This window comes from Camelina sativa, chromosome 4 (assembly GCF_000633955.1).
Source record: "Camelina sativa cultivar DH55 chromosome 4, Cs, whole genome shotgun sequence".
Classification (NCBI taxonomy): Eukaryota; Viridiplantae; Streptophyta; class Magnoliopsida; order Brassicales; family Brassicaceae; genus Camelina; species Camelina sativa.
Window position 1 is genome coordinate 5,254,972 of NC_025688.1, and position 14,674 is coordinate 5,269,645.

A 14,674-nucleotide genomic window follows, 5' to 3' on the forward strand; every position below is an offset into this window, starting at 1 on the left:
TCCAAAAGAGATACCAACCGAAGAAGGCAAAGAATTTGTCAAGACTGGTGAAGACAAGTGGTTTCAAGAAGACCAAAGTGTGCTTGCTATCATTCAGAACTCCCTTGATGCTCCAATACTTGAAGCATACTCTTACTGCGAGTCAACTAAAGATCTATGGGATACACTTCAAAACGTATTTTCGGGAACACTACCAACTTAAACCGAGTGTTTGAGATCAAGAGAGCCATCAACAACCTCAGCAAAGTAGATATGGAATTTACCAAACATTTTGGTAAATTTCGATCTCTTTGGGCTGAGTTAGAAATGCTTCGACCGATGAGTCTCGATCCTACCATCTTAAACGAACGGCGAGAGCAAGATAAGGTGTTTGGACTACTGCTGACACTAAATTCTTCCTACAATGATCTCATCAAGCTTATCTTGAGGTCAGACAAACTCCCAAGCCTATCTAATGCGGGTGTAGGACAAATACCAGCAACCAAGTCTCGCAAGCCAAAATACAATAAAATCAACTCTACCACTCGCATCTTGTTTGGCTCCATCTTACACAGAAGTGTGTGCCCAATAGCACGAAAAACATACCTCAGGACCGGATGTCGAATATCTATCTGTGTAGATGACTTAGAATGATACTGCCCATGTCCAAACAAACTCCAGAAATCTTGGACATTAGGAAACTTATCCGGAAGTGCAACCGCTGTAAAATCTCTCTCAAATCCATAAATGCCACAGAGATCTCTAAGTGGTAGCCTATAGCAAATACCCCTGATGAAGAAAGATAGAAACCCTTCCTGTGCATTCTTAACCGCCTCATTCTGGTAATAAACTCCCACCGTGGCCATGAACTGACGAACAAGATCAGGATACAAATTATACTGCCTAGACACAATGGTTCCCAATCCTATCCTATCCAACATAGCAAGAACTTCATCCTCAATACCCAACTGCCTCAAAGCAACCAAATCAAGTGTCTTAGTGGGATTAATCTCAACTCCTAACCATCCATTGTAGAACAATGTATCATACTCATCCCAATCTTCTAACACTGGCCTATTGATATACTCTGATTCCTCAAATTCCATTCATAATATCATCATTCCAAATCCTATGACATCTAATCTTTCTACCCTCTAACCTTGGTCATGGAGGATGAGTTGGGACTCGTGGAGCAGGAGGAGTGGTCGTCGGTAGCGGAGCATCACCCGTTGGAGCTGACGGAGGTGGACGGCGAGTTTGGCGAGAAGTTTAAGTTTCGCTAGTGTTCGTTCGTTGCTTTTAATTGGATGCCATCTCACCAAACTCTGAAAAGGACACCGGATCTGAAAAGAGGGCTCGAAATCGAGTGGGATAGAGCTTTGAATCGTTGGATTTGGTGAAGAAACGAAGAAATTGTGATGATTTGAAGTTCTTTTCTTCGGGTTCGAGTATGTGCACGAGTTGGAGGAAGAAGACGAAGCCGCGGGTCAAAAGGTAAAACCCTTGTTTTCAACGGTGTCGATCGACACAAATCTTAGTTTGGCAAATGGACTTGGACCGGCCCACTTCGAATTCGAAGCCCAACCAACTTTTCTCAATAATCTGCAAGCCCAATAGCCCACTGGTCGTCTCTGGTCCATCAGTGGTGCTGACCGACACCCAGACGGTGTCGCTCGATACCAAACGTTTGATCATCATGATGTCCGAATGTTTTTTTTTCCTGAAACAATTAAAACTCAAAACCAAAAATTAGTAAGTTAGTAATCCTAAAAAAAAAAATTGAAAATAATTAGTTCCTACCAGTGGGTTGCCTTCCACTCAGCGCTCGTTTTAAGTCATTAGCTTGACTGTGTCGAAGCTCAGGCGTTTGGCGGATCAGAACGTGGCATGGAATGTTTCTGAGAGGAATGTCTCAGCATCCAAGGTTGTGTATAAGCAGCGGATGAATGAGGTCTACCAAGGACATGAGAAACAGGACTAGGGCGATACTTGGGTATGGTGCATCTGCTTTTATTTCCTTTGATGGTCTTATTGGAGAGAGGAGGAGGTTTGGATAAAGAAGATGTATACCATGGCTTTACCTGAGGACTCTGGAGTGTGGAGGGGAAAGTCTTCTGTTTGGAAACAACTTCATAACTTGGAGCATCAGTGTTGGACAAGGTTTGGCTCGGATGTGGAGGGGTGTCGACCGACACCCAGTTGGTGTCGATTGACACTGAGCCTGATGCTAGAATATCAGACACTTCCTCAACAGAAAAAGTCTGTCCATCAATAGTAGGAGCCCTCCTCAGTTTATCCATCTCAAAGTTCATACTCAAACCTTCCACATTCAGTGCTATGTTTCCCTTCTACACATCTATAATGGCACCAGCTGTAGCCAAGAAAGATCTTCCTAAGATGAGAGGATAACTAGGCTATTTATCATACTTCAGCACCACGAAGTCAGTGGGATCATGAAGTTTCCAACCTTAATTGGAATATCCTCTAAAACACCTTCAGGGGTTCTTCGGGATCGATCAGCTAAGATAAGAGATAATCTAGTTGGCTTGAATCCAGTCATCCCAAGTTTCACAGCAATAGAATGTGGCATCAAGTTGATACTAGAACCAAGATCACTAGGTGAGTGAGCAAACCTTCCTGTGGAGATAGATAATCTAACACAAAACTTCCAGGATCTGGTAACTTCTTTGCAATCCTACTCTAGATCATAGCACTCACTTTCTCAGAAACAGCCACCTTCTCTTTCCTTTCTTTCTTCCCTTGAACAGACTGGTTCAACAGAATTGCACTGACATCCTTGGTAAGCAGTGCTCCTTCTTGAGGGCTCAAACCATTGGCCACCATTCTCTTCACATACCGCTTAAGTGGTGGTGAAAGCTTTACTGCATCAATCAAAGGCATCTCAATCATCACCTTGTCCATCATTGCCTTGCATCTAGCTTCCTCAAACTCCTGCTTGGACCTTCTTTGTCTAAGAAAAGGGACTTTAGGTTTGTACACCCTTTCAGCAGCTAGAACCTGAGATTTTGCAGTTTCGGGTTCTGTCTGAGATGAGTGTCGACCGACACCCAGGTGGTGTCGATCGACACCATCATCTGGAGTTGACACCTCTGTCTCGGGTTCGGCCGATTGCTCTCCCACTTCTGCAGAAGCACATTTACTATCATCTTCATCTCCCACTGATATGGCATTGCAAGCATGTTTGGGGTTTAATTCAGTTCTTCCAGGAAGAAAACCCTCTTGCCTTTTAACAGACCCAGCAGTCTGTGCCACTTGACTCTCCAATTGCTTGACATGAACATTCAGTGCATCAATGCTTCCAGTAACCTCTATATAGACATTGTCAATCTTTCCATTGAATGTCACTGTCATATTCTCCTGTCCCTGAAGAATCTGATCAAGCATGGCCTCCATTCTACACTCTGAAGAAGTCTTAGGAGGCGGAGACTGGTAGGACGAGTTACCATAGGTCCTAGTATAACCATTGTTCTGTGGTTGCTTCTGATAATCATGTTTGGGAGTGTACCCTGAAGAGTTCCCACTGTAAGGCTTGTTGCTTTGTTGATTGTCGAATCTCTGTCCTTGATACCCAGCTCCATACACATAGTTGACATTCTCTGCTGTATTCTCTGGCTCTGGCTCAAATGTCTCAACCTCAGCAGCAAATTGGACAGACTTCTTACCCACTAGAAGATTGTGCACTGAATCCAGCTTGGCATTAACAGAAGCTAACTGGTTTGAATCAAATCCTCCATGCAATCTCTTCCTTTCAGCATCTGCTCTTTTAGTGTTATTGCTGGAGGCCAAATACTCAATCAAAGCTTCAGCATCTTCAGGATATCTTGTCTTGAAATTTCCATGGCTTGCAACATCCAAAGCTAACTGATACTCCCAGTCACATCCTCTGAAGAAGATACTCAATAATTGTACTCTTGAAAAGCTATGGTGTGGACAATCCCTTTGATAAGCCTTGAATCTCACCCAAGCTGCCTTGAAAGCTTCATCTGGTCTTTGCTTGAAGGTGGACAGCTTGACTCTCAGCTCATCAGACATTGCATCATCATAGAAATAGTTCAGGAAAGCCACCTTGATTTGATGCCAAGATGTCAAAGATCCAGCTGGAAACTGCTTCAACCAATGAGATGCTTCTCCTGCAAGTGAGTATGGAAAAAGCTTGCAGTAGATGTAGTCTTCAGTCACCCCATTGGTCTTGATACTGGTCACCAAATCTTCAAAGTGCTCAATATGGTCCAAAGGTTTCTCATGGGGCAGGTTAGAGAAAGGTCTTTGCCCAACTAGCTGGAAGTAAGCAGGCTTAAGCTCAAAGTCATTCATGGGGAATGGAGGAGGAACAATTGCAGATCGGTTCTCATACATCAAATCAGCCCGGTTAAAGTCAGCAATGGTTCTGATTAATTCCCGGTTGTGCTCCTATCTTTGAACCGGATTTTTTACATGGTTTGCAGCTCCACGTTCGTCTGCTGGAAGGGGTGTCGATCGACACCAAGTTGGCGTCGATCGACACCATCATCCTGCTCGTCTCCGACAACGATTTCAGCAATTAGGTTGCCCTCAGCATCAATCTTTTGGCCCTGCTCATTGCGCAAGTGGCCCTCTTGATCTCTCAAAGCACCGTCCTCACCACGAATCAAAATGATTGTGTTAACCATCTTCAATGATTTGGCTGCTTTTCGGTTTTCACGCTCAAGTTTTCCCAACTCTTGATTTGTAAGCTTCACAGTAGGACCAGTCTTGTTGCTCCTTGTGTTAGGCTTATTAGGCATGTATCTGAAACACCAAAGAGAAGAAAAACAAAAACGTGTAAGTAGAAAATAAAAAAGAAAAATTTAGATGAAATTAAAAAGTCAAATCTAATGGTAGATCAAAGAGTTTCCGGCAACGGCGCCAAAATTTGATATGCTCAAATTAATCCCTATAGCTACTCTCTCAAACAAGAGATGACTGTAGTACTTAGGGGTCGAATCCACAGAGACTCAAGATCAAACACAATGGATTATAGAGTTTTGTTATTACGCTAAACAAGTTAATCTAATTATTTAAAAAGCAATGCAAAATATTTAAATAGAAGTGTTGTGAATTCAGAAAATCAAAAGGTTAAGCCTAGGAAATTTTTTCAGGAAAATATGAAATATTAAATCAGTAAATTAATTAAAGTTCAAGCAATTAAAATCAGATCTAGAACTCTAAACATAATTTGTAAAATAATTCAGTTCTCACTGCAAATATTATCTAAATTTAAAACCAGAAAATCCAAATCTCTTTGTAAAAATTCTAGGTTAAAAATCAGCTTTAAATTCAGGTTTAGATAAGTTCACAAAATTACTAAATCAAATCTCTTTGTAAAAAGTAATTTTGCTCATCAATGCTTTAATAGGAAAACAACTATATTCTCATATCAATTTATTTCCGTATGATAATAATTCTAGGTGATCAGTCAAGAATTATTATGAAGAACAACCAAGGATGAAGATCATAAAAGATTAAGAACCCTAAAAATAACAAATCTAATAAGTCATAAAAACCGTATAAAAAACCCTAAACCTAACAAACAAATTACTCAGACATGTTTAATGAAGAACAAATCATAATTCTGAATAACATGCAATAGATATTAAAAAGTAAAAGTGGGAGTTTAGAAATCTTCTCTCTAGAAAAGAATTCAGATTCGTCTCTCCCAAAAAGCTCTCAATATCTCTCTCTCAAAAACTGCTAGAAAATAACTTAAGGGTTTCTAAAACCCAAAAATAAAATATATACATCCTAAAACACGTCTAGGGGCTTATGTTGCAATTTTGGAAAACTTTGGGCAAAATTGTAAAACTTCCAATTCTTGTTCTCTCGTCGGATAAACAGAGGTGTCGACCGATGCTGCAAAGGTGTCGATCGACACCATCACTCTGATTCGACTCCAAGTTCGTTTCCTCCGGATTAATGCTCCAAAATGGTCCAAATTGCTTCACTTCGCTCCATCCGTGCCAAAATCCTTAAAAACATGTTAATACTCAATAACATCCTTCAAAACAATTGAAAAAACTCAAAAAGCACACTTATATCATGGTTAAAAACCGTAAAAACCATGATATATCAGTCACATCAGCTGTCACTTATTTTTTATAGTGATGTTGGTCGTCCTTCTCTCTATGGAGGTCTTGCCTTTAACAGTCATCACTGCTTATATTCTTCTTTTTTGACCTTAGTCACATACATCGTGGTTATTGACACAGGTGTTGGTAATCATGACATTTTTTTAGTAAACTATGACATGCTTTAAGTCTATTATATCACATTCCGAGTAGGGAGTGACTCTTTAACAACTTTTTGTATCAAGTACATCACCACATGATTCATGTTAGCAAGTTGTTTGCTTTCAAGCTTCTGTATCGTGTTTCTAACCATCAGGCAGACACAAAATTCAAGAAAAATTTAGAAGTGAACGTCTCGTTAACAAGTTTTTGCATCGAGCGCCTCACCTAAAATTGTGTTAGTGTATACTTACTGGAGGAGTAAGCAACTACTAACTTTTTGAAGGATGTTGATAAGTTAACACTCATAAACGTTGTAGGTATGCTTCTTCGATGACTAAGCAACTACTTAGATTGGATTTTGCTTTCTCAGTGAGTAAGCGTTTTCTAAATTTTATAGTGAGCTCATGGCTACAAGTTTGTATAGCATGCTTCCTTGATTTGTAAGCGTCTAAATTTTTGTGCAGTCTGCTTCCTCGGTGGGTAAGAATATCCTGCACTTCTGTTTTTGCTATCTTTAAAACCAAAGCACATTTTATTGAAAGAGTCACTTCATGTTTGGAAATGGCTGAAACTTGAAAATAATAATAATAGATAATAACTTGTAAACCTTATGAAAAGTTGATATAACTGGTCAATGGAACCTGATAGATTGTTGATGTCTTGTCATGTTGACGATATACGCTCTTTACTTTCAGCTCTGCTCAAAAGTTGGTGGTTGCCTTCAATATTACCTTTGTTGCTTGCGTTTTCATTTTGAAATATTTGGTAAGGTTTATCATCTTTAGTCGTCCTTTCACTTCTTACCACATAAGAATCAGAATGTGACGAGTGTCGCCGTCGATATTGTGTGTCTTCTTCCCACTTATTTGTGCACATGCCCGGAAAGCACATCTACCATGGTTCTGCAGTTATATTTGGTAAGTTCTTTGTAAAAGTCACCATCATGGAGTAAGCCACTTTTAAATGCTAAGATGGCAGTTGACATGTTACAACTAGATATCGGCACCTTCTCCTTGTTGAAGCATCCATATAGGAACGTAACGACTCTCCTCTTTTTTTTGTCGTATTTTTTAGAGATCATCCATTTTTTTCTAGGTTTCTACTACTTGCAAATTGCTCCACAAAAATATCCGCTAGTGATGCAAATGAGTGTATTGAGCAGTTTGGTAAGTTGATGAACCTCTAAAGAGCAGCCCCTGTAAGGCTTGTGCCAAAACCCTTGCACATAGTAGCTTCCATACATTCTTCTGAATAGTTGTCGTGAACATTCGTTGCTAGTATTGTGCTATGTGGTTATCCGGATCAGATGCTCCATCGTACATCTTAATCGATGGTAACGGGAATTTTCTCGGTATCTTAGTGAATGCAATCCCATCAGAAAAGGTGTATCAGTGTATGAGTGTAAGTTGTTTTTTGGATGGGTGGAGCCACTCCAGGTAATTGCTCAATCATAGCTTCTATTGCATCCAAACATTTTGTAATAATAGCTTCCAAGTAAGCGGCTTTAGTCAAATTGACTAATGGCTCATGCTCGGTTCTCGTCAAGCGTGGTGTACTACTGGTTCCTTGTTGTTAAAAATTTTCTACTCCAGTGAGGTTTCTAAGGGTGTGCCCTGTGTTAGGCTTTGTTCCATTTTTTTCCTGACGAGGATTACCCAGGCGTTCGTTTCTCGTAGTGGGTGTTGGTTGGTTAGTTCTAGGAGTCGTGTTAAGATCTTACATCCGACTGATTTGTACGCCACGGAACCTAGAGCTTGCTTCGGTAAATACTCTCCCCGCTATAACCAGAGAAGCGTTCTCCTCTTAGCGTTATCTGCTTGTGTCAGCTTATGCAATGCCTCGTTCAGCTTTGTAGTCAGAGATTCAAGCTGAGTCGCATTGATGTTAGTCGTATCACCTCCATATCCCGTCATCCCATGTAGTTTACTTTGCCCTCTCTCTCTAGCGCCAATTGTTTGAGCAAAACATAAACGGTTCGTGAGAGTCTATGGAAACAAGAAATCTAGGTCGAAAAGTCTCTCTTTATTGATTAAGATGTTGATAGCAAGTACAAGAACCAAGCCACAACTAGTCAACTATAAACACTAATTTTATTCTTAAGTCGCTTGTTGTGGTTTCGCTAAGCCTCTTGTACTTGCCCCTTATCTTTTGTGTCCTCTCTCCCTTTTAGAGGTTGCTTATTTATACGGTTACTTAACAAGTTGACAAAAAAAAAAAGTTACTTAACCATAATTCCTTGTAGGAATCGGATTCTTCCTTTCCATTCTTCTCCGGCTGTTTGATAACTTCTCATTTTATTTATGGTTAGTTTCCAGTTGTTTATCGGTTGTTAGCCATCCACCTTAAAGGACTGGACTTCTTGTGTACGTACGTCGATAGGCCTTTTTGCAGGTTGTTTAAGGTCCTCTGGAGGTTGTCTAGAACCCTCCATCAAATGAGCCGATCCTTTTAACAACCAGTTAAATATTATAAATAAATTTCTAGATCCTTTAAACAACTGACCACATGGTTTAACAGCTATCAAACGCTAATAAGTCGATGAATTATTTTTACCCAACAAATATATATATATATATATATATTTGAATAAGCGTTAAATACTATGATTAAAAATATTTTTTTACTAAAATAAGAGAGACATCAAAATGATTAGAAAAACTTAAAATTTCAGCAAATTAAGTCAAATCAGTGTAGAATATTATAAATATATATATATATATATATACACTTATATACAAATATTAGCCTAGTTAGCAATTTAACATAAAGAATAAATGAAAAAATATATTACAAATTAAAATATATAAACAAACATCCATTATCTTTACTAGGAAATAATTTGAACGTAATAAAATAATTTTTAAAAAAGATCAAATTTTCTTACAAATATCAAAGTGCTAAAACTACATAATATTAAACAGATATACCTGTTTGTAAATAAAACATAACCATCAAAATAAAAACTTATGAGAAAAAAATATTATAGCAAAAGATGACGTCGAATCTTTTTCAAAAATTATAAAATGAACAATCATATTGAATCGAGAAAACGTTGCACGGTAAAAAGATACAACTTTCAGAAATATTTACTGATATTGATATTATTAGTAAAAATATATTATGATGAAGAGAGATGATCCTAAGTGAAATATCAAAAGAATAGTTATAATAAGTAGACGTAATTTCTAATATTATAGTTATAAGAAAATATATTGAATTTGGATTGAATATGTATCAGCGAAAAAATTATTATAAAAATACACTTCTAAACATATAATATTAAATAGCTTAGATTTTACAAGAAATTATGTAAATAGATGCAATGGTCATATTTAAAGCTGATTTTATATTACTATATCATTTCAAAATCTTTAGTTAGATTATTTAATGACTTTGGATATTGAATTCAAATTATATATATTCAGCGTAAAACAAAAAATGATTTGTTAGTTATCGTATAAGAAACAAATATTCAAAAGACATGAATATCTAAATAAAAGATTAAAAGTTATCATTAAAAAAATCAATACAATAAAAGAAGAAGGAGCTGATCTTTTGTTGTAAAAAAAAACGGAATTTCTCTCATGTGTTGACACATCAGCTTTTTAGTTGAAGGAATAGTTGACACATTAGTTAAAATGTGTAACCAATAAAATTATAACAATTAATACAACTCATCTCTAACTTTGCCAACAAGTCAATATTCACAATTCCAAAAAAATTAAAACCCTATAGACAAAGAAGGCGACGAATAATCGATCAGATTTTTCCGATTCTCTTTCTCTTTCAATGTCTTATATTTTCATGAACAAATCCTCTGTTTTGTATTGTTTGTGACTTTGAAGTTTGGGATTATATATTAAGTGGAACATTTATTTCGACGGAATAGTTCCTACTGTATTGCTTCGATTAAGGGTGTATCCTGGTTTTTTAAGAGAAAACAAGTGTGGTTGGGTTCTCTTTGCTTAATAAATTGTATCTCATGGTTTCAATCTATGCAAGTTTAATCGCTATGTTAGTATTTGATGTTTGTCCTCCACATAACAAAATATGAATTTATTTTGTATATTTAAGGTTTGTAGGGTGAGTTCTTATATAAAAACATAATCATGAGACTTGACTACCTTTTGTGTTTTTTTTTTATCTTTTTGTTTGTGTGTTTTGCAGTTCCAACTTTCATCTTCGATTGTATTTATACATTCTTTTCCATGAACTGGCTGGACGACCTGCTTCTTGGTGGTTTGTTAATAAGAAGGCAAGCAAAGTAAACTTAATGATGTATATTCTAATTCGTATATATAACTGCATATCTCTTACGCTAATGTCGATTTGATGTAAACAAGTGGTAAAGAGAAGTGTCACTTGTGTATACCATTCGATGTTCACTTTGGTGCTTCTAAATGGATTAGGCTTAACAATATTGGCTTTGCTTAATGTGTCGTTTGATACTCTTAAGTATTGATTTGTGTTTAAATACTATTTTCTTTGGCCAAATTAAAAATGCGTTTTTCTAAATTATAATTAGTTGATAACTAGAATAGATACTTTAAATTATTTACTTTACAGTATTTTGGTAGAACAAACATGGCAGAATCTCACACATGAAATTCTTCAAAATAATTTCTTTAAGATTTCAGTGTCCTTCCTATGCTTATTGATTCTTCCTTTGCAAGTTGACTGCAATTCATTCTTTGGTACGTCTTTCAAGTCACAACTCACTATGGCAAGATCAGACAGTTCAAAATCGAATTTCTTCTCTCATGAAACCAGAATAACCATTCATGGAGTTCAGCTCACGTTTGTAGGAAGTTATACTCTGTTTTCTTCTTGCTTAGGTCTTCTGTACTTATTTTTTGTTTTCATTAGTTTGTCAAATTAGAGTAAAAAACAAAGATGTCGTAGATGTAAACAAGGTTTTCCCCTAATATATTTTACATTCATTCCAAAAAAAAGAGCAAAGTAAATTGTACTATATTATAAATTGAAATCAAAATAGACAACTTACCGTAATTTAGATGGATTTTTGGTTTCTAAAGACAACTCACAATTAATGCCTTCTTGGTTTTACACGGTAATTATTTTTTGGGAGTTGAGAGGAATAGTTTTGGAATAAAAAAATGGGGTTTGTGTTAAGTCAAAGTCTTTGTATGCATAAGAGAAGAGAAGGAATATGAAAGTGTGAATATCAGTACTGATGCGGTGGAGAACGGAGGAGCATAAACTTTTATTCTCTTTTGTCATTTAGAAAATAGTGTTTGAGTCAATATGATTCATGTATATACAATTTCGTCATTTTAAATTTTTATATGAAGGTGAAAAAGTCTGTTTATGATTTATTTGTGTTTGATTGTGGTACTTAAAAGGTTTTGTTTGGATTAACAAAGCTTCAAAAAATAAAAATAAAATTAATAACTTCTATGTATCCTAGCCAAGGTTTATATTTGAAAATTTGGTATAGAAGTTTGTCACAAACTAACTTATCAACATTTTTCTAAAGTCTGTTTAACTTGATATATATAGAGTACTATTTCACAGCATGCTATATATATATATATATTTTTGTTAGAAAATAACTTATCGATAAATTATACAGACAACTTATCTTTATTATATCAGAGACTTAAATTTTTTATAAAGTAATGAACATGGATTTTTGTCATCTAGATGTTTGAAATCTCCAAAAATGGGTTTTGGAATTAGAAATATATGAATGAATTTTTCAATCTAAAAATATGAATATAAGTAAAATTACTAAAATGAGCAAATGCAAAATACTAAATTTTAAAAATTTATAAAAATTTAACTAATCATATTTACGTCAAACAAAATAAACTAAAATATCTATCTTCCGATGTAACGCGGGTATTTACCTAGTATTAATAAAATATAATCACATAAACACAATCCTAAAAAACAAAATTATGATAAATATATATATATATATATATATATTTTACGACTGTATTTATTGAGATTGTTATTATATATTATCTTGATTACCAAATATAATCTTAAGACATCCTATAACCGATGGTAACTAAACAAGTCGACAAAATCTTTTTCAGTTTTGTACACATGTCAGTGATGTCAGTTATGTGTAAATAATCGAAGGCATGCGCCTACCACCACCGCATGATACTTTTATAACATGTGTGAAACTAACTTCATTACTTTACCCATAAACCAAACTTTGTCCAGACACAGAACACAACACGAGTTCCTCATATCCTCTTTTCTCTATCTCCATTAATGGAATCAGAGACGACCATACCGAGCCACCAAGACGAAACCAAGACAGAGTCCACAGAATTCACGAAGAAACAGAAACGGTACCAAGACTTGATCGCCACGTTTCCTCACGTACAAGGCTGGTTTTCCAAAGCTCCCCTGATCGAGTATTGTGGTCACTGGTACATACAGGCTGGCCTAGAAGGGTGCCTTCACGTGCAAGACTTTTTCCAAGCACGGCCCACTGACATCCTCGTTTGTACCTACCCAAAGTCGGGTACCACTTGGCTCAAAGCTCTAACTTTCACCATCGCCAATCGATCTCGCTTGGACGACGATTCCTCCAACCCTCTCCTAAAACGCAACCCTCACGAGCTTGTTCCTTTCATTGAGACAGATCTCCCTACGTTCATCTCCAAGTGGGCTTTCTTTGAAAAAGAAAAATCAGATGTTTGCTCTCTCAACAGTCTTGAGGAGTCTTTTGATATGTTCTGTCGAGGTATTTCGATCTGCGGTCCTTATCTAGATCATGTCTTGGGGTATTGGAAAGCTTAGCAAGAGCATCCAGATAAGGTTTTGTTTCTCAAGTACGAGAAGTTGAGAGCTGATCCTTTGCCGCATGTGAAAAGATTGGCTGAGTTTATGGGTTATGGATTCACAGCTGAGGAAGACGAAATAGGTGTTCAGTCCTTCGGTTTATTATCCGAATAGCGCGTTTTTCAGGAAAGGAAAGGTTGGAGATTGGCAGAACTACCTGACGCAAGAGATGGCAGCTCGGATCGATGGATTGATGCAAGAAAAATTCAAGGGCTCTGGTGCAATGAATCATCCTTATCTCATTTAATTACACCACACGTTGTATAAAGTTGTTTGATATTTGGAAGAATAAATCTTCTTTGTACTTTCGTGCAAATGTACTGAATTCTAATAAAAAGGAATTGGCTTTGTAATTAACCATTCATCTTTAATTGATGCGTGCAAAGTCTTCATCCTCCCCTGCAACTTATGTTTCCATGATTCCATCAATCTCTTCTCTATTCATATTCAGCCTAAGCAAATGTTATGCAAGTTGTTGTCGATCAGTAGGAGTTTAAGTCAGCGAATTTAAGAAGAAATGATGGTGTGTGTATATTTTCATACTGGTTTCTTGTTGCTCAAGTCAAGGTTTCTTCGTCGTCCTGTGAACCTTATTTGGTTATAATAGCACATAGATGTCATTTATCACATGAAATAGCACATAGATGTCATTTAACACAACAATAAATAAATAAAAATATAATCTTTATATGAATTTTTTTGTTTAGTTTGTTTAGTATGGGGGTTCAATGATAAATTGATTGTTTGTATTTATTGTTCTGTTTGAATTGATTGTCTTGTCAATTTAATATGTTCCTTGATTAGTTTAAGTAGAGAAAATCTACAGGAAAATACCAAAACTGATTCAAAAATATTAATTCTACTAGATTAAGACCGTGCTAGAGCACGGGTTGAAATTTATTTTATTTATCTTGTAATTTTTTATAAAATATAATTTATGTGATTATTTAAAAAAAAAATTTGGATAAAATATTATGTAATAAAATCATATGCTAAATATGATGACTTGAAAAAGATACTTATTTTGTAAGTTTTATATTGTTAATGATTCTAGATAAGTACTCGTGCTATAACAATGGTTAAATTTTATTTTATACAAAATTTTGTATATTTTCTATTTTAAAATAAAATTTTAATATGTTGTATTAGTTTATGTACGTGAATATTTCAACAATGTATATTCGACCTCATCACTTGAATGTCATTATAAGACATAATTTTGTGAATTTGGTTTTTAAAAAGCGATTTATTATATTATGAGTAATTTAATATATTGTTATACTTTTTGTTTTAATATACTTAATTTTTTAAATTCTTTCATATTATAGTGACATATTATTGATATTGCTACAACAAACAAATTTAGAGTGTTTATAGTTTACAACTTTAATATCAAGTTTCAATATTTTAAAAATATTTCAAAATAAATTATTTAAAGTTTATTATATTATATAAAATTATAAAATTATAAAATTCAAGAAAAAAGTATGAAATTGAATTTAAGTATTCAAATTTTGACTTGTTACTCAGTAAAATTTTTAATTCAATAGATATTATTTTTAAAGAATAATATTAATAAAAATTGAATATTTTATAGATTGAAT

The 14,674-nt window shown here is 35.4% G+C and overlaps 1 protein-coding gene across 1 annotated transcript; it reads left to right on the forward strand.

Moving 5' to 3' along the window:
* On the forward strand, positions 12,495 to 13,184 carry LOC104783549 (cytosolic sulfotransferase 18-like). Its single transcript, XM_010508694.1, has 2 exons — positions 12,495 to 12,923; positions 13,029 to 13,184. The coding sequence occupies exons 1-2, from the start codon at positions 12,495 to 12,497 to the stop codon at positions 13,182 to 13,184; spliced, it is 585 nt and encodes a 194-aa protein (XP_010506996.1).